This window comes from Scyliorhinus torazame, chromosome 6 (genome assembly GCF_047496885.1).
Source record: "Scyliorhinus torazame isolate Kashiwa2021f chromosome 6, sScyTor2.1, whole genome shotgun sequence".
In the NCBI taxonomy this organism is placed as follows: Eukaryota; Metazoa; Chordata; class Chondrichthyes; order Carcharhiniformes; family Scyliorhinidae; genus Scyliorhinus; species Scyliorhinus torazame.
The window spans coordinates 25,062,593-25,080,728 of NC_092712.1; the positions used below are offsets into that span (position 1 = coordinate 25,062,593).

At 52.2% G+C, this 18,136-nt stretch overlaps 1 protein-coding gene across 2 annotated transcripts in view; it reads left to right on the plus strand.

Moving 5' to 3' along the window:
* LOC140424720 (pyrroline-5-carboxylate reductase 3-like) overlaps positions 1-18,136 on the plus strand; it is a 38,566-nt gene that overhangs the window by 4,820 nt on the left and 15,610 nt on the right. For both annotated transcript variants that reach the window (XM_072508039.1, XM_072508040.1), the window contains exons 3-4: positions 4,305-4,484; positions 15,455-15,667. In XM_072508039.1, the coding sequence (XP_072364140.1) occupies positions 4,305-4,484; positions 15,455-15,667 (393 nt within the window). The remainder of the gene's footprint in view (positions 1-4,304; positions 4,485-15,454; positions 15,668-18,136) is intronic.

Here is an 18,136-nt window from a genome sequence, read left to right on the forward strand (position 1 = left end):
TAACCAGCGACGCCCACATCCCGTAAATGAATTTTTAAAACACAGAATTGTTTTTATTCCTTCGTGGTATGTGGCTGATGATTGCGTCAGCATATATTTTCCATTCCTGATTGCATTGAGCTTAGTGGCATTTAAGAGTCACTGTTGTGGGTCTGGAGTCACATGTAGGCTAGACCTGGAAAAGTTGGCAGATTTAATAGAATCCCTTCATTGCAGGATGGAGGCCATTGGGCCCATCAAATCTACACCGGCCCTCTGAAGGAGCACTGTACCTTGGCCCACTCCCCTCTTAGCCTTTGGACACTAAGGGGCAATTTAGCATGGCCAATCCACCTAACCTGCACGTCTTTAGACTGTGGTAGGAAACCGGAGCACCCGGAGGAAACCCTCGCAGACACAGGGAGAACATACAGTGCAGAAGGAGGCCAGTCGGCCCATCGAGTCTGCACCGACCCACTTAAGCCCTCACTTCCACCCTATCCCTGTAACCCAATCACCCCTCCTACTCTTTTTGGTCACTAAGGGCAATTTATCATGGGCAATCCACCTAACCTGCACATCTTTGGACTGTGGGAGGAAACCGGAGCATCCGGAGGAAACCCACGCGGACACGTGGAGAACGTGCAGACTCCGAACAGACAGTCATCCGATGTCGGAATCGAACCTGGATCCCTGGCGCTGTCAGGCAGCAGTGCTAATAACTGCGCCCCCATGCTGCCCCGTGAAGGAACCAGTTGGGTTTGTTCGACAATAGTTACCTGGTCATCATTAGACTAGGTTCCAGATACAATTATTGGCAAAAATTGGCCTCGGTATCCCCTGGCAATGCCTTGCATCTTTGAATCTGCCTATATATATATGTTTCTGGAACATACCTCTTCATTCACCTGAGGAAGGAGCAGTGCTCCGAAAGCTAGTGTTTGAAGCAAACCTGTTGGACTTTAACCTGGTGTTGTGAGACTTCATACTGTGCTCACCCCAGTCCATCGCCAGCATGTGACTGCTTAGAGACAGTGGACTGGTCCATATTTAAGAACTCAGCGACCAACTTAAATGAGTATGCCACCACCGTCACAGACTTCATCAGCAAATGTGTGGACGACTGCGTGCCGAAGAAAGCAGTACGTATGTTCCCCAACCGGAAACCATGGCTCAATCGAGAGATTGACTCCCTACTGAATGACAGGTCTGAGGCGTTCAAGGCAGACGACCCTGACCTATAGCAGGTAGGGCATTCCACGGCCTCACTACTCTTTGCGTAAAGAACCTACCTCTGACCTCTGTCCTATATCTATTACCCCTCAGTTTAAAGTTATGTCCCCTCGTGCCAGCCATTTCCATCCGCGGGAGAAGGCTCTCACTGTCCACCCTATCCAACCCCCTGATCATTTTGTATGCCTCTATTAAGTCTCCTCTTAACCTTCTTCTCTCCAACGAAAACAACCTCAAGTCCATCAGCCTTTCCTCATAAGATTTTCCCTCCATACCAGGCAACATCCTGGTAAATCTCCTCTGCACCCGCTCCAAAGCCTCCACGTCCTTCCTATAATGCGGTGACCAGAACTGTACGCAATACTCCAAATGCGGCCGTACCAGAGTTCTGTACAGCTGCAACATGACCTCCTGACTCCGGAACTCAATCCCTCTACCAATAAAGGCCAACACTCCATAGGCCTTCTTCACCACCCTATCAACCTGGGTGGCAACTTTCAGGGATCTATGTACATGGACACCTAGATCCCTCTGCTCATCCACACTTCCAAGAACTTTACCATTCGCCAAATATTCCGTATTCCTGTTATTCGTTCCAAAGTGAATCACCTCACACTTCTCTACATTAAACTCCATTTGCCACCTCTCAGCCCAGCTCTGCAGCTTATCTATATCCCTCTGTAACCTGCTACTTCCTTCCACACTATCGACAACACCACCGACTTTAGTATCGTCTGCAAATTTACTCACCCACCCTTCTGCGCCTTCCTCTAGGTCATTGATAAAAATGACAAACAGCAACGGCCCCAGAACAGATCCTTGTGGTACTCCACTTGTGACTGAACCCCATTCTGAACTACAGTAGTGAACTCGCCAACATTGAGGGCATTTAAAAGTTTATTGGATAAACATATGGATGATAAGGGCATAGTGTAGGTTAGATGGCTTTTGTTTCGGTGCAACATCGTGGGCCGAAGGCCCTGTACTGCGCTGTATTGTTCTATGTTCTATGTTCTATACAAGAAATCCAGGTACGACCTCCGCAAAGCCATCCGGAATGCCAAGAGAGAATATCAAACCAAGCTAGAGTCACAGACAGACTCTCGGCGGTTGTGGCAAGGACTAAACAACATAACGGGCTACAAAGCAAAGCCGAACAGTATCTCTGGCAGCAGCGCACCCCTCCCCGATGAACTCAATGCATTGTATGCTCGGTTCGAGAAGGTAACCAACAATCCGCTGGCGAGTGCCCCAGCAGCCCATAATTCACCCATACCCACCATCACAGCTTCCGAAGTCAGATCGGCCTGCCTGAAAGTGAACCCTCGGAAAGCGACGGGCCCGGACGGGATCCCTGGTCGTGCACTCAGAGCCTGCGCGGACCAGCTGGCAGAGGTATTCGCGGACATCTTTAACCTGTCCCTACTCCACTCCGAGGTCCCCACCTGCTTCACGAAGACCACCATCATACCGGTACCAAAGAAGAACCAGGCAACGTGCCTCAATGACTACCAACCAGTGGCCCTGACTTCAGTCGTAATGAAGTGCTTCGAGAGGTTGATCATGAAGCGCATCACCTCCATTCTCCCAGAATGCCTTGATCCACTGCAATTCGCATACCGCTGCAACCGGTCCACATCAGACGCCATTTCTCTGGCCCTACATTCATCCCTAGAGCATCTCGACAACAAGGATTCCTACATCAGACTCCTATTTATTGACTACAGCTCCGCCTTCAATACCATAATCCCAGCCAAGCTCATTTCAAAGCTCCAAAACTTAGGACTTGGCTCCCCATTCTGCAACTGGATCCTCGATTTTCTGACCAACAGACCACAATCAGTAAGAATGAACAACAACACCTCCTCCACAATAGTCCTCAACACCGGGGCCCCGCAAGGCTGCGTACTTAGCCCCCTACTCTACTCCCTGTACACACACGACTGCGTGGCAAAATTTGGTTCCAACTCCATCTACAAGTTTGCTGACGATACGACTATAGTGGGCTGGATCTCGAATAACGACGAGTCAGAATACAGGCGGGAGATAGAGAACCTAGTAGAGTGGTGTAGCGACAACAATCCCTCCCTCAATGCCAGCAAAACTAAAGAGCTGATCATTGACTTAAGGAAGCAAAGTACTGTACACACCCCTGTCCACATCAACGGGGTCGAGGTGGAGATGGTTAGCAGTTTCAAATTCCTAGGAGTGCACATCTCAAAATCTGTCCTGGTCCACCCACGTCGACGCTACCACCAAGAAAGCACAACAGCGCCTATACTTCCTCAGGAAACTAAGGAAATTCGGCATGTCCACATTGAACCTTACCAACTTTTACAGGTGCACCATAGAAAGCATCCTGTCTGGCTGCATCACAGCCTGGTATGGCAACTGCTCGGCCGAGGACCACAAGAAACTTCAGAGAGTCGTGAACACAGCCCAGTCCATCACACGAACCTGCCTCCCATCCATTGACTCCATCTACACCTCCCGCTGCCTGGGGAAAGCGGGCAGCATGATCAAAGATCCCTCCCACCCGGCTTACTCACTCTTCCAACTTCTTCCATCGGGCAGGAGATACAAAAGTCTGAGAACACACACGAACAGACTCAAAAACAGCTTCTTCCCCACTGTCACCAGACTCCTAAATGACCCTCTTATGGACTGACCTCATTAACACTACACCCTGTATGCTTCATCCGATGCCAGTGCTTACGTAGTTACATTGTGTACCTAGTGTTGCCCTATTATGTATTTTCTTTTATTCCCTTTTCTTCCCATGTATTTAATGATCTGTTGAGCTGCTCGCAGAAAAATACTTTTCACTGTACCTCGGTACACGTGACAATAAACAGATCCAATCCAATCCAATCCATCTCCACATCAGAGTTGAAGAGTTATATCTGACTCGAAACATTAATCCTATTTTCTCTCTCCACGGATGCTGCCTGATCCGCTGAGTTTTTCAGCATTTTCTCTTTTCAATTTCCTGAGGTAAAGTCCAGAGTAGAATGGGTTATGCAGGATTGCTCTTCGAATGGTCTTTCCTCGATCTGGATTTCCTCCAGTCCCTCTTGTGCCTTGCTCTACAGGAAGCTGGGATGAAGACGACGCACTGCAATAGCTCGGTGCTGGAGAACTGCAAGGTCGTCTTCCTCAGCGTCAAGCCTCACATCCTGACTCAAGTCCTGAGTGACATTTCTCCCTTTGTCACACCAACACACCTCATCGTCTCTGTGGCAGCTGGGGTTACCGTAGAAACACTTGAAAAAGTAAGTCGCTGGGCCTCTGGTGGAGGAAGGAAGGCGCTGCGAGTGATTGTTTCGAGGGGAGCTTTTCCAGGATTTTCACCTCTGCGCACTTTTTACTGGTGTCGCGTTAGCTAATCCCACTCCAGTACCTTGACCATCTGCAATTATTCATGTGACCCTTTTATATGAGGTCTGAGAGGAGTATATATGAACGTATGAATTAGGAGCAGAAGCCATTTGACCTCAAGTCTGCCATTTAATAAGATCGTGGCTGATTTGATCGTAGCCTCAATTCCACGCACCGTCTACCCCGATAATCTTTGACTCGCTGGTTACAAAAGAATCTATCTACCTCTGCTTTAAAATTGTTCATTGGCCCTGCCTCCCCTGCTCCCTGGGGCAGCAAGGTAGCACAATGGTTGGCACTGTTGCTTCACAGCTCCAGAGTCCCAGGCTCGATTCCTGGCTTGGGTCACTGGTTAGGTGAATTGGACATTCTGAATTCTCCCCTAAGTGTACCCGAACAGGCGCCGGAATGTGGAAACTAGGGGCGTTGCACAGTAACTTCATTGCAGTGTTAATGTAAGCCTACTTGTGACAATAAAGATTATTATTATTGACAAGCGTTCCAAAGATTCATTATCTTCTGAGGGGAAAAAGTGTTTCTCCTAATCTCCGTCTTTAATGGGAGGCCCCTTATTTTAAACTGTGTCCCCTGGTTCTAGTCTCCCACACAGGGAAAGGTCCTCTCAGCAACCAACCTGTAAACTTCCCTCAGGATCTTGTATGTTTCAATAAGGTCACCCCTCATTCTTCTAAACTCCAATGAATACAGGCCCACCCTGTCCAAACTTTCCTCATAAAATAAGCTCCCCATCCCAGCTATCATTCAGGTCAACCTTGTCTCAGAATCACAGGATCTTTACAATGCAGACCGAGGCCATTCGGCCCATCAAGTCTACACTGGCTCTCTGAAAGAGCTCTCTCAACTGCTTCTAATACATTCATATCCTTTATTAAGTAAGAAAAAAATGTTTCCCCAGAGACCCAGACACACATTCCTGGACACAATGATGGGGCTGGACTGGTTAGTTGACGACAAATGTGGTGACATCTACAGATGACTTATAGAAAAGGTCAGGACCACACAGGACGAGACCAGACAGAAGTGGGGGGAGGAAATGGGGACAGGGGGAGGACTCTGAATCGAGGCACTGCACAGAGTCAACTCCACCTCCTCCTGGGCCGGGCCAAGCCTGGTGTCGCTAAAGGTAGAGCACAGAGCAGACCTCGCCAAGACTATGAGCAGGCTCTTCCCGGAGGTGAAAGACAAGGGCGAGAGGTGTCAGGGGAACCCAGCCAATCATGCCCACAAGTTCCGGCCCTGCCCCAGACTCTAGGAGTTCTGGACAGCTTTTTTTGAGGCTATGTCCAGGGTGGTGGGGGTCGAGATGGAGCCCTCTGTGGCAGTCTTCAGGGTGTCAGAACTCTGGACAGGTAAGGGGGCGGATGCCCTGGCCTTCACCTCATTGATCACCAGGCGGAGATTTCTGCTAGGGTGGAAGTCGGCAGCTAAGACGATTTTTATCTATTGTACGAGTGTCATCTTAATTAATGGACCACGGTTTCTGAGAGAACTGCCTATTAGCCATAAGGCTCTTTCAGCCTGCTCCATCATTCAGTCCAATCATGGCTGACCCTTGATCCCAACTCCATCCTCCTGTCCATTCACCATATCTCTTAATTTCGTGCGAGTTTTATGTACAGCAAGTCAATTTTTTAAAAATACATTTTTAGAGTACCCAATTCATTTTTTTCCAATTAAGGGGCAATTTAGCATGTTCAATCCACCTACCTTGCACATGTTTGTGTTGTGAAACCCACGCAAACGAGGGGAGAATGTGCAAACTCCACACGGACAGTGACCCAGAGCCGGGATCGACCATGCGACCTCGGCGCCGTGAGACTACAGGGCTAACCCACTGCGCCATCGTGCTGTCCTACATACAGCAAGCAAAGAAGGCAAATAGTACATTGACATTTATTACAAGGAGTTTGGAGTGCAAGGCTAAGGAGGCCTTGCTGCAGTTCTTCAGAGCTTTAGTAAGACAACACACGGAATAGTCTGTGCAATTTTGTTTTCCCCTCTATCCATCAGTCTGCATCCTGAATATTTTCAACAATTGAACTTTCCTCTGGAATGGACATTTACAAACGTTCGCTACCCACTGGGGCACCTCTCATTACCTCAGCCCTGAATGGCTGTCCCTTTATCCTGAGGCTATAAGCCCTATTTCTAGATTTTCCAGCCAGGGACACAACCTCGAGGCATCTGTCCCTCCTTGGAGGCCTCATTCTCGTGTTCCTCTCAACTCCAAAATGTATAGGTCCATTCTTTGTAATCTCCCTTCATAGAAATACCCTCTCAGACCAGGAATCATGGTGTAGTGAACCTTTGCTGCACCTCTTCTCAGGCAGGTATATCCTTCCTAAGGAACAGATACCAACATTGCTCACAGTACACAGAACAGTATGTGGTCTTATCAAAGCCCGGAATAATTGCAGCAAGGCTTCCTTACTCCTGTCCTCCAACCCCCTTACTCCTCTACCTCAACCCCCTTAATCCTGTACCCCAACCCTCCTTACTCCTGTACTCCAAGCCCCCTTACTCCTGTACTCCAAGCCCCCTTACTCCTGTACCCCAACCCCCTTACTCCTCTACCTCAACCCCCTTAATCCTGTACCCCAACCCCCTTACTCCTCTACCTCAACCCCCTTAATCCTGTACCCCAACCCTCCTTACTCCTGTACTCCAAGCCCCCTTACTCCAGTACCCCAACCCCCCTTACTCCTCTACCTCAAACCCCTTAATCCTGTACCCCAACCCCCCTTACTCCTGTACTCCAACCCCCCTTACTCCTGTACCCCAACCCCCCTTACTCCTGTACCCCAACCCCCCTTACTCCTGAACTCCAACCCCATTACTCCTGTACTCCTACCCCCTTACTCCTGTACCCCAACCCCCTTACTCCTGTGCTCCAAACCCCTTACTCCTGTACCCCAGCACCATTACACCTGTACTCCAACCCCCTTACTCCTGTACCCCAACCCCCTTACTCCTGTACCCCAACCCCCTTACTCCTGTACTCCAACCCCCCTTACTCCTGTACCCCAACCCCCCTTACTCCTGAACTCCAACCCCCTTACTCCTGTACCCCAACCCCCTTACTCCTGTGCTCCAAACCCCTTACTCCTGTACCCCAGCACCGTTACACCTGTACTCCAACCCCCTTACTCCTGTACCCCAACCCCCTTAGTCCAGTACCCCAACCCCCTTACTCCAGTACCCCAACCCCCTTACTCCTGTACTCCAACCCAATTACTCCTGTACCCCAACCCCCTTACTTCTGTACCCCAACCCCCTTACTCCTGTGCTCCAAACCCCTTACTCCTGTACCCCAGCACCGTTACTCCTGTACCCCAACCCCCTTACTCCTGTACCCCAACCCCCTTACTCCTGTACCCCAACCCCCCTTACTCCTGTACCCCAACCCCCCTTACTCCTGTACCCCAACCCCCCTTACTCCTGTACCCCAACCCCCCTTACTCCTGTACCCCAGCACCGTTACTCCTGTACTCCAACCCCATTACTCCTGTACTCCTACCCCCTTACTCCTGTACTCCTACCCCCTTACTCCTGTACTCCTACCCCCTTACTCCTGTACCCCAACCCCCTTACATCTGTACCCCAGCCCCGTTACTCCTGTACTCCAACCCCCTTACTCCTGTACTCCAACCCCCTTACTCCTGTACCTCAATCCCCTTACTGCTGTCCTCCAAACCCCTTATTCCTGTACTCCAAACCCCGTTACTCCTGTACCCCAGCACCGTTACTCCTGTACCCCAACCCCCTTACTGCTGTACTCCAACCCCCTTACTGCTGTACTCCAATCCCCTTACTCCTGTACCTCAATCCCCTTACTGCTATACTCCAAACCCCTTACTCCTGAACTCCAACCCCCTTACTCCTGTACCCCAACCCCCTTACTCCTGTGCTCCAAACCCCTTACTCCTGTACCCCAGCCCCCTTACTCCAGTACCCCAACCCCCTTACTCCAGTACCCCAACCCCCTTACTCCAGTACCCCAACCCCCTTACTCCTGTACTCCAACCCAATTACTCCTGTACCCCAACCCCCTTACTTCTGTACCCCAACCCCCTTACTCCTGTGCTCCAACCCCCTTACTCCTGTACCCCAGCACCGTTACTCCTGTACCCCAGCACCGTTACTCCTGTACCCCAACCCCTTACTCCTGTACCCCAACCCCCCTTACTCCTGTACCCCAACCCCCCTTACTCCTGTACCCCAACCCCCCTTACTCCTGTACCCCAACCCCCCTTACTCCTGTACCCCAGCACCGTTACTCCTGTACTCCAACCCCATTACTCCTGTACTCCTACCCCCTTACTCCTGTACTCCTACCCCCTTACTCCTGTACTCCTACCCCCTTACTCCTGTACCCCAACCCCCTTACATCTGTACCCCAGCCCCGTTACTCCTGTACTCCAACCCCCTTACTCCTGTACTCCATCCCCCTTACTCCTGTACCTCAATCCCCTTACTGCTGTCCTCCAAACCCCTTATTCCTGTACTCCAAACCCCGTTACTCCTGTACCCCAGCACCGTTACTCCTGTACCCCAACCCCCTTACTGCTGTACTCCAACCCCCTTACTGCTGTACTCCAATCCCCTTACTCCTGTACCTCAATCCCCTTACTGCTATACTCCAAACCCCTTACTCCTGTACTCCAAACCCGTTACTCCTGTACCCCAACCCGCTTACTCCTGTACCTCAACCCCCTTAATCCTGTACCCCAGCACCGTTACTCCTGTACTCCAACCCCCTGACTCCTGTACCCCAACCCCCTTACTCCTGTACCCCAGCCCCGTTATTCCTGTACCCCAGCACCGTTACTCCTGTACCCCAACCCCCTTACTCCTGTACCCCAGCCCCCTTACTCCTGTACCCCAGCCCCCTTACTCCTGTACCCCAGCCCCCTTACTCCTGTACCTCAACCCCCTTACTCCTGTACCTCAACCCCCTTACTCCTGTACCTCAACCCCCTTACTCCTGTGCTCCAAACCCCGTTACACCTGTACTCCAACCTCCTTACTCCTGTACCCCAACCTCTTTACTCCTGTACCCCAACCTCCTTACTACTGTACCCCAACCCCCTTACTCCTGTACCCCAACCTCCTTACTCATGTACCCCAACCCCCTTACTCCTGCAAACCAACCCCCTTACTCCTGCACCCCAGCCCCGTTACTCCTGTACTGCAACCCCATTACTCCTGTACTCCAACCTCCTTACTCCTGTATCCCAACCCCCTTACTCCTGTACCCCAACCCCCTTACTCCTGTACCCCAACCCCCTTACTCCTGTACCCCAACCCCCTTACTCCTGTACCCCAACCCCCTTACTCCTGTACCCCAACCCCCTTACTCCTGTACCTCAACCCCCTTACTCCTGTACCTCAACCCCCTTACTCCTGTACTCCAACCCCCTCACTCCTGCACTCCAACCCCCTTACTCCTATACCCCAACCTCCTTACTCCTGTACCCCAACCTCCTTACTCCTGTACCCCAGCCCCGTTATTCCCGTCCTCCAACCCCCTTACTCCTGTACCCCAACCTCCTTACTCCTGTACCCCAGCCCCGTTATTCCCGTCCTCCAACCCCCTTACTCCTAAATCCTAACCCCCTTACTCCTGTACCCCAGCCCCGTTACTCCCATCCTCCAACCCCGTTACTCCTGTCCTCCAAACCCCTTACCCCTGTACCCCAACCCCCCTTACTCCTGTACACCAACCCCCCTTACTCCTGTACCCCAATTCCCCCTTACTCCTGTACCCCAACCCCTTTACTCCTGTACCCCAACCCCCCCTTACTCCTGTACCCCAACCCCCCCCCTTACTCCTTTACTTCAACCCTCCACCGAATGATTGACTCCAGCTACTCCACCATCGTCAGACCGGACTCCAGCTACTCCACCATCGTCAGACCGGTCTCCAGCTACTCCTCCATCGTCAGACCGGTCTCCAGCTACTTCACCATCGTCAGACCGGTCTCCAGCTACTCCACCATCGTCAGACCGGTCTCCAGCTACTCCACCATCGTCAGACTCCGCGGACTCCAGCTACTCCTCCATCGTCAGACCGGACTCCAGCTACTCCTCCATCGTCAGACCGGACTCCAGCTACTCCTCCATCGTCAGACCGGACTCCAGCTACTCCACCATCGTCAGACCGGTCTCCAGCTACTCCTCCATCGTCAGACCAGACTCCAGCTACTCCTCCATCGTCAGACCGGACTCCAGCTACTCCTCCATCGTCAGACCGGTCTCCAGCTACCCCTCCATCGTCAGACCAGACTCCAGCTACTCCACCATCGTCAGACCGGTCTCCAGCTACTTCACCATCGTCAGACGGGACTCCAGCTACTCCTCCATCGTCAGACCGGTCTCCAGCTACTCCTCCATCGTCAGACCGGACTCCAGCTACTCCTCCATCGTCAGACCGGACTCCAGCTACTCCTCCATCGTCAGACCGGTCTCCAGCTACTTCACCATCGTCAGACGGGACTCCAGCTACTCCTCCATCGTCAGACCGGTCTCCAGCTACTCCTCCATCGTCAGACCGGACTCCAGCTACTCCTCCATCGTCAGACCGATCTCCAGCTACCCCTCCATCGTCAGACCAGACTCCAGCTACTCCACCATCGTCAGACCGGACTCCAGCTACTCCTCCATCGTCAGACCGGACTCCAGCTACTCCTCCATCGTCAGACCGGTCTCCAGCTACTGCACCATCGTCAGACCGGACTCCAGCTACTCCACCATCGTCAGACCGGACTCCAGCTACTCCTCCATCGTCAGACCGGACTCCAGCTACTCCACCATCGTCAGACCGGACTCCAGCTACTCCTCCATCGTCAGACCGGTCTCCAGCTACCCCTCCATCGTCAGACCGGACTCCAGCTACTCCTCCATCGTCAGACCGGACTCCAGCTACTCCTCCATCGTCAGACCGGACTCCAGCTACTCCACCATCGTCAGACCGGACTCCAGCTACTCCTCCATCGTCAGACCGGACTCCAGCTACTCCTCCATCGTCAGACCGGACTCCAGCTACTCCTCCATCGTCAGACCGGTCTCCAGCTACTCCACCATCGTCAGACCGGTCTCCAGCTACTCCTCCATCGTCAGACCAGACTCCAGCTACTCCTCCATCGTCAGACCGGACTCCAGCTACTCCTCCATCGTCAGACCGGTCTCCAGCTACTCCTCCATCGTCAGACCAGACTCCAGCTACTCCTCCATCGTCAGACCGGACTCCAGCTACTCCACCATCGTCAGACCGGACTCCAGCTACTCCTCCATCGTCAGACCGGACTCCAGCTACTCCACCATCGTCAGACCGGACTCCAGCTACTCCTCCATCGTCAGACCGGTCTCCAGCTACTTCACCATCGTCAGACCGGTCTCCAGCTACTCCTCCATCGTCAGACCGGACTCCAGCTACTCCTCCATCGTCAGACCGGACTCCAGCTACTCCTCCATCGTCAGACCGGACTCCAGCTACTCCTCCATCGTCAGACCGGACTCCAGCTACCCCTCCATCGTCAGACCGGTCTCCAGCTACTCCTCCATCGTCAGACCGGACTCCAGCTACTCCTCCATCGTCAGACCGGACTCCAGCTACTCCACCATCGTCAGACCGGTCTCCAGCTACTCCACCATCGTCAGACCGGACCCCAGCTACTCCACCATCGTCAGACCGGACTCCGGCTACTCCACCATCGTCAGACCGGACTCCAGCTACTCCTCCATCGTCAGACCGGACTCCGGCTACTCCTCCATCGTCAGACCGGACTCCAGCTACTCCTCCATCGTCAGACCGGACTCCAGCTACTCCTCCATCGTCAGACCGGACTCCAGCTACTCCACCATCGTCAGACCGGACTCCAGCTACTGCACCATCGTCAGACCGGACTCCAGCTACTCCTCCATCGTCAGACCGGACTCCAGCTACTCCTCCATCGTCAGACCGGACTCCAGCTACTCCTCCATCGTCAGACCGGACTCCAGCTACTCCTCCATCGTCAGACCGGACTCCAGCTACTCCTCCATCGTCAGACCGGACTCCAGCTACTCCACCATCGTCAGACCGGACTCCAGCTACTCCACCATCGTCAGACCGGTCTCCAGCTACTCCACCATCGTCAGACCGGACTCCAGCTACTCCACCATCGTCAGACCGGACTCCAGCTACTCCTCCATCGTCAGACCGGACTCCAGCTACTCCTCCATCGTCAGACGGGACTCCAGCTACTCCTCCATCATCAGACCGGACTCCAGCTACTCCTCCATCGTCAGACCGGTCTCCAGCTACTCCACCATCGTCAGACCGGACTCCAGCTACTCCTCCATCGTCAGACCAGACTCCAGCTACTCCACCATCGTCAGACCGGACTCCAGCTACTCCTCCATCGTCAGACCGGTCTCCAGCTACTCCACCATCGACAGACCGGACTCCAGCTACTCCTCCATCATCAGACCGGTCTCCAGCTACTCCACCATCGTCAGACCGGTCTCCAGCTACTCCTCCATCGTCAGACCGGACTCCAGCTACTCCTCCATCGTCAGACCAGACTCCAGCTACTCCACCATCGTCAGACCGGACTCCAGCTACTCCTCCATCGTCAGACCGGTCTCCAGCTACTCCACCATCGACAGACCGGACTCCAGCTACTCCTCCATCATCAGACCGGTCTCCAGCTACTCCACCATCGTCAGACCGGACTCCAGCTACTCCTCCATCGTCAGACCGGTCTCCAGCTACTCCACCATCGTCAGACCGGACTCCAGCTACTCCACCATCATCAGACCGGACTCCAGCTACTCCACCATCGTCAGACCGGTCTCCAGCTACTCCACCATCGTCAGACCGGACTCCAGCTACTCCTCCATCGTCAGACCGGACTCCAGCTACTCCTCCATCGTCAGACCGGTCTCCAGCTACTCCTCCATCGTCAGACCGGACTCCAGCTACTCCTCCATCGTCAGACCGGACTCCAGCTACTCCTCCATCATCAGACCGGTCTCCAGCTACTCCACCATCGTCAGACCGGACTCCAGCTACTCCTCCATCGTCAGACCAGACTCCAGCTACTCCACCATCGTCAGACCGGTCTCCAGCTACTCCACCATCGTCAGACCAGACTCCAGCTACTCCACCATCGTCAGACCGGACTCCAGCTACTCCACCATCGTCAGACCAGACTCCAGCTACTCCACCATCGTCAGACCGGACTCCAGCTACTCCTCCATCGTCAGACGGGACTCCAGCTACTTCACCATCGTCAGACCAGACTCCAGCTACTCCTCCATCGTCAGACCGGACTCCAGCTACTCCTCCATCGTCAGACCGGACTCCAGCTACTCCTCCATCGTCAGACCAGACTCCAGCTACTCCTCCATCGTCAGACCGGACTCCAGCTACTCCTCCATCGTCAGACCGGACTCCAGCTACTCCACCATCGTCAGACCGGTCTCCAGCTATCCAGGCCCAAAGCTCTGGAATCTCCACCCTAAGCCTCTCCTCTTCTCCCTCGTATCATCTCCTTTAAGATGCTCCCTCAAGTCTACCTCATTGACCAAATATTTGGTCACCTGTTTGAATATCTCCTCCTTTCGTTCCGCCTGATTCTGTCTTGATGGCATTCTCGTCACTGCCCTACATTCAGTTCTTGACAACAATAGTCTGAGAGACCATAAATACCCTGACTGGCCTTACAGATCTGAAGCCACCGATCTAATGCTTGCTGCGCCTGCTCACTGAATGGCATGAGGCCTGTGCAACTAACCATTGCTACCAGCTATTTCCTTTACTGTTTGCAGTGTAAACTCTGCCTACAACCCTCACCCGGAGGTCACGTATCAGTCAGAAAAATGTGGCTTCCACCTGTAATAGAAGAATGACTGAAGACTATGATTCGACAGACCTGAATCTCAGACCCATCTGATCTCTGCAGAACCAGCATATTACCTCAACCCCTTCAACTTCCATTACTAAGAAAACAAACTCCCATAAACACCCTGCACTGCAAATGTACAATAGCTTCATAAAATGTACACATATGAATTAAACTCTTGGATTTATTTATAATTTAATAATCTTTGGCTTACATTAACACTGCAATGAAGTTACTGTGAAAATCCCCTCGTCGCCACACTCCGGTGCCTGTTCGGGTACACAGAGGGAGAATTCAGAATGTCCAATTCACCTAAGGAGCCCGTTGTTTGGGAGGAAACCGGAGCACCCGGAGGAAACCCACGCAGACACGGGGAGAACATGCAGACTCCGCACAGACAGTGACCCAAGCCGGGAATCGAACCTGGGACCCTAGCGCTGTGAAGCAACACTGCGAACCACAAAGTGCATGGGCTCAATCGGCTGGATGGCATCCTCTTGCTGTAATGACTTTACATTCATAGGAAGAGAGGAATTAGGAGCAGAAGTCGGCAATTCAGCCCTTCGAGCCTGCTCCATCATTCAATCAGATCACGGCTGATCTCTTCCTGGTCTCGCATCCACCTCCCTCCTTCTTTAAAAATAAATTTAGAGTACCCAATTACTTTTTTCCAATTAAGGGGCAATTTAGCGCGGCCAATCTACCTACCCTGCAAATCTATGGCATGTGGGGGGCGAAACCCACGCAAACACGGGGAGAATGTGCAAACTCCACACGGACAGTGACCCAGAGCCGGGATCGAACCTGGGACCTTGGCGCCGTGAGGCAGCAGTGCTAACCACTGAGCCGCCGTGCTGCCCCATCCACCTCCCTCCTGACCTGTCCCCCATGTCCCTTTAACCCGTTTTGTTTGCTTGCAGTAATTCTCATACTCTGACCTGTGACTCTCTTCTCAGTTCCTGCCTGCTGGGACCAAGGTGTTGCGAATGATGCCAAACCTCCCGTGCACGGTGCAGCAAGGTTCAATGGTGTTCTGCCGTGGAAGCAACGCTGGCACTCAGGAAGCCGCTTTCCTCAAAAGCCTTCTAGCTGCCTGTGGACTGTGTGAAGAAACTCCGGAATCTTACATGGACATCCACACTGGGATCAGTGGGAGCGGAGTGGCATATGTAGGTATTATTGCAGATAAGGGAATACATCTGTTTTTGTACTCCTCAATGGGCTGCAGCTAAACACAGCAGCTGATGTGACATTGCCTGGTCACTGTGTGCAAAGGATAACACTAGCTTTTGGAGCACAACCACATATATAGACAAAGTCAATGATGCCAGACGATACTTTGAATGTGAGTATTTGCAGGTAATTAAGTCTTTACAGGTCCAGACGGAGCAACTGGAGAGAGGGATAATCACAGGTTAAAGAGGTGTGAATTGTCTCAAGCCAGGACAGTTGGTAAGATTTCGCAAGCCCAGGCCAGATGGTGGGGGGAGTGAATGTAATGAGACATGAATCCAAGGTCCCGGTTGAGGCCGCACTCATGCGTGTGGAACTTGGCTACCAGTTTCTGCTCAGCTCGGCGACTCTGAATTGTCGCGCGTCCTGAAGGCCACCTTGGAGAACGCTTACCCGAAGGTCAGAGGCTGAATGCCCTTGACTGCTGAAGTGTTCCCCGACTGGAAGGGAACATTCCTGCCTGGCGATGGTCACGCGATGTCTGTCCATCCTTTGTCGCAGCGTCTGCATGGTTTCGCCATTGTACCACGCTTCGGGACATCCTTTCCTGCAGCGTATGAGGTAGACAACGTTGGCCGAGTTGCACGAGTATGTATCTCGTACCTGGTGGGTGGTGTTCTCACGTGTAATGGTGGTATCCATGTTGATGATCTGGCGCGTCTTGCAGAGGTTGCCATGGCAGGGTTGTGTGGTGTCGTGGTCACTGTTCTGAAGGCTGGGTAGTTTGCTGCAAACAATGGTTTGTTTGAGGTTGCGCGGTTGTTTATGTTATTCTCTAAGTCTGAATAAAGATTGTAGACTTCCAGTTGACACAAATACTTTATTCAGTAGGTTCGTTCTGTTTCCAGAGCTTAACTAGATATAATACAGTCAAGAGGTATGACCAGTGAAGCTAATGTAAACTGCCTATGCTGAGCTGTCTCTGTCTGCTGCTGCTCACTAACCCTGTGCTTCTGAAAGAGGCGGATCCTCCCTTGGACTGGACCCTTTATACCCGTCTCTGAACCTGCCCTCTAGTGATGCTGTGGCTGTTACATCTGTCTGTAGTTGGTGTATGTGCAGATGTATGTACAGATCACTACAGTGTTGAAGGCTGCGAAGAAACACAGGACTCATTACGGGTAAGGCAGATGAACTTAGAGCTTGGATTAGTACTCGGAACTATGATGTTGTTGCCATGACAGAGACCTGGTTGAGGGAAGGGCAGGATTGGCAGCTAAACGTTCCAGGATTTAGATGTTTCAGGTGGGATAGAGGGGGATGTAAAAGGGGTGGCGGAGTTGCGCTACTGGTTAGGGAGGATATCACAGCTGTACTACGGGAGGTCACCTCAGAGGGCAGTGAGGCTATATGGGTAGAGATCAGGAATAAGAAGGGTGCAGTCACAATGTTGGGGGTTTACTACAGGCCTCCCAACAGCCAGCGGGAGATAGAGGAGCAGATAGGTAGACAGATTTTGGAAAACAGTAAAAACAACAGGGTTGTGGTGATGGGAGACTTCAACTTCCCCAATATTGACTGGGACTCACTTAGTGCTAGGGGCTTAGAAGGGGCAGAGTTTGTAAGGAGCATCCAGGAGGGCTTCTTAAAACAGTATGTAGACAGTCCAACTAGGGAAGGGGCGGTACTGGACCTGGTATTGGGGAATGAGCCCAGCCACGTGGTAGAAGTTTCAGTAGGGGAGCATTTCGGGAACAGTGACCACAATTCAGTAAGTTTTATAGTGTTGCTGGACAAGGATAAGAGTGGTCCTAGGGTGAATGTGCTAAATTGGGGGAAGGCTAATTATAACAATATTAGGCAGGAACTGAAGAACCTAGCCTGTGTGGAATATAAGGAAAGTAGGAAGGAACTTAAGCAAGGAGTCAGGAGGGCTAGAAGGGGTCACGAAAAGTCATTGGCAAATAGGGTTAAGGAAAATCCCAAGGCTTTTTACACGTACATAAAAAGCAAGAGGGTAGCCAGGGAAAGGGTTGGCCCACTGAAGGATAGGCAAGGGAATCTATGTGTGGAGACAGAGGAAATGGGCGAGGTACTAAATGAATACTTTGCATCAGTATTCACCGAAGAGAAGGAATTGGTAGATGTTGAGTCTGGAGAAGGGTGTGTAGATAGCCTGGGTCACATTGAGATCCAAAAAGACGAGGTGTTGGGCGGCTTAAAAAATATTACGGTAGATAAGTCCCCAGGGCTTGATGGGATCTACCCCAGAATACTGAAGGAGGCTGGAGAGGAAATTGCTGAGGCCTTGACAGAAATCTTTGTATCCTCACTGTCTTCAGGTGATGTCCCGGAGGACTGGAGAATAGCCAATGTTGTTCATCTGTTTAAGAAGAGTAGCAAGGATAATCCAGGGAACTACAGGCCGGTGAGCCTTTCTTCAGTGGTAGGGAAATTACTGGAGA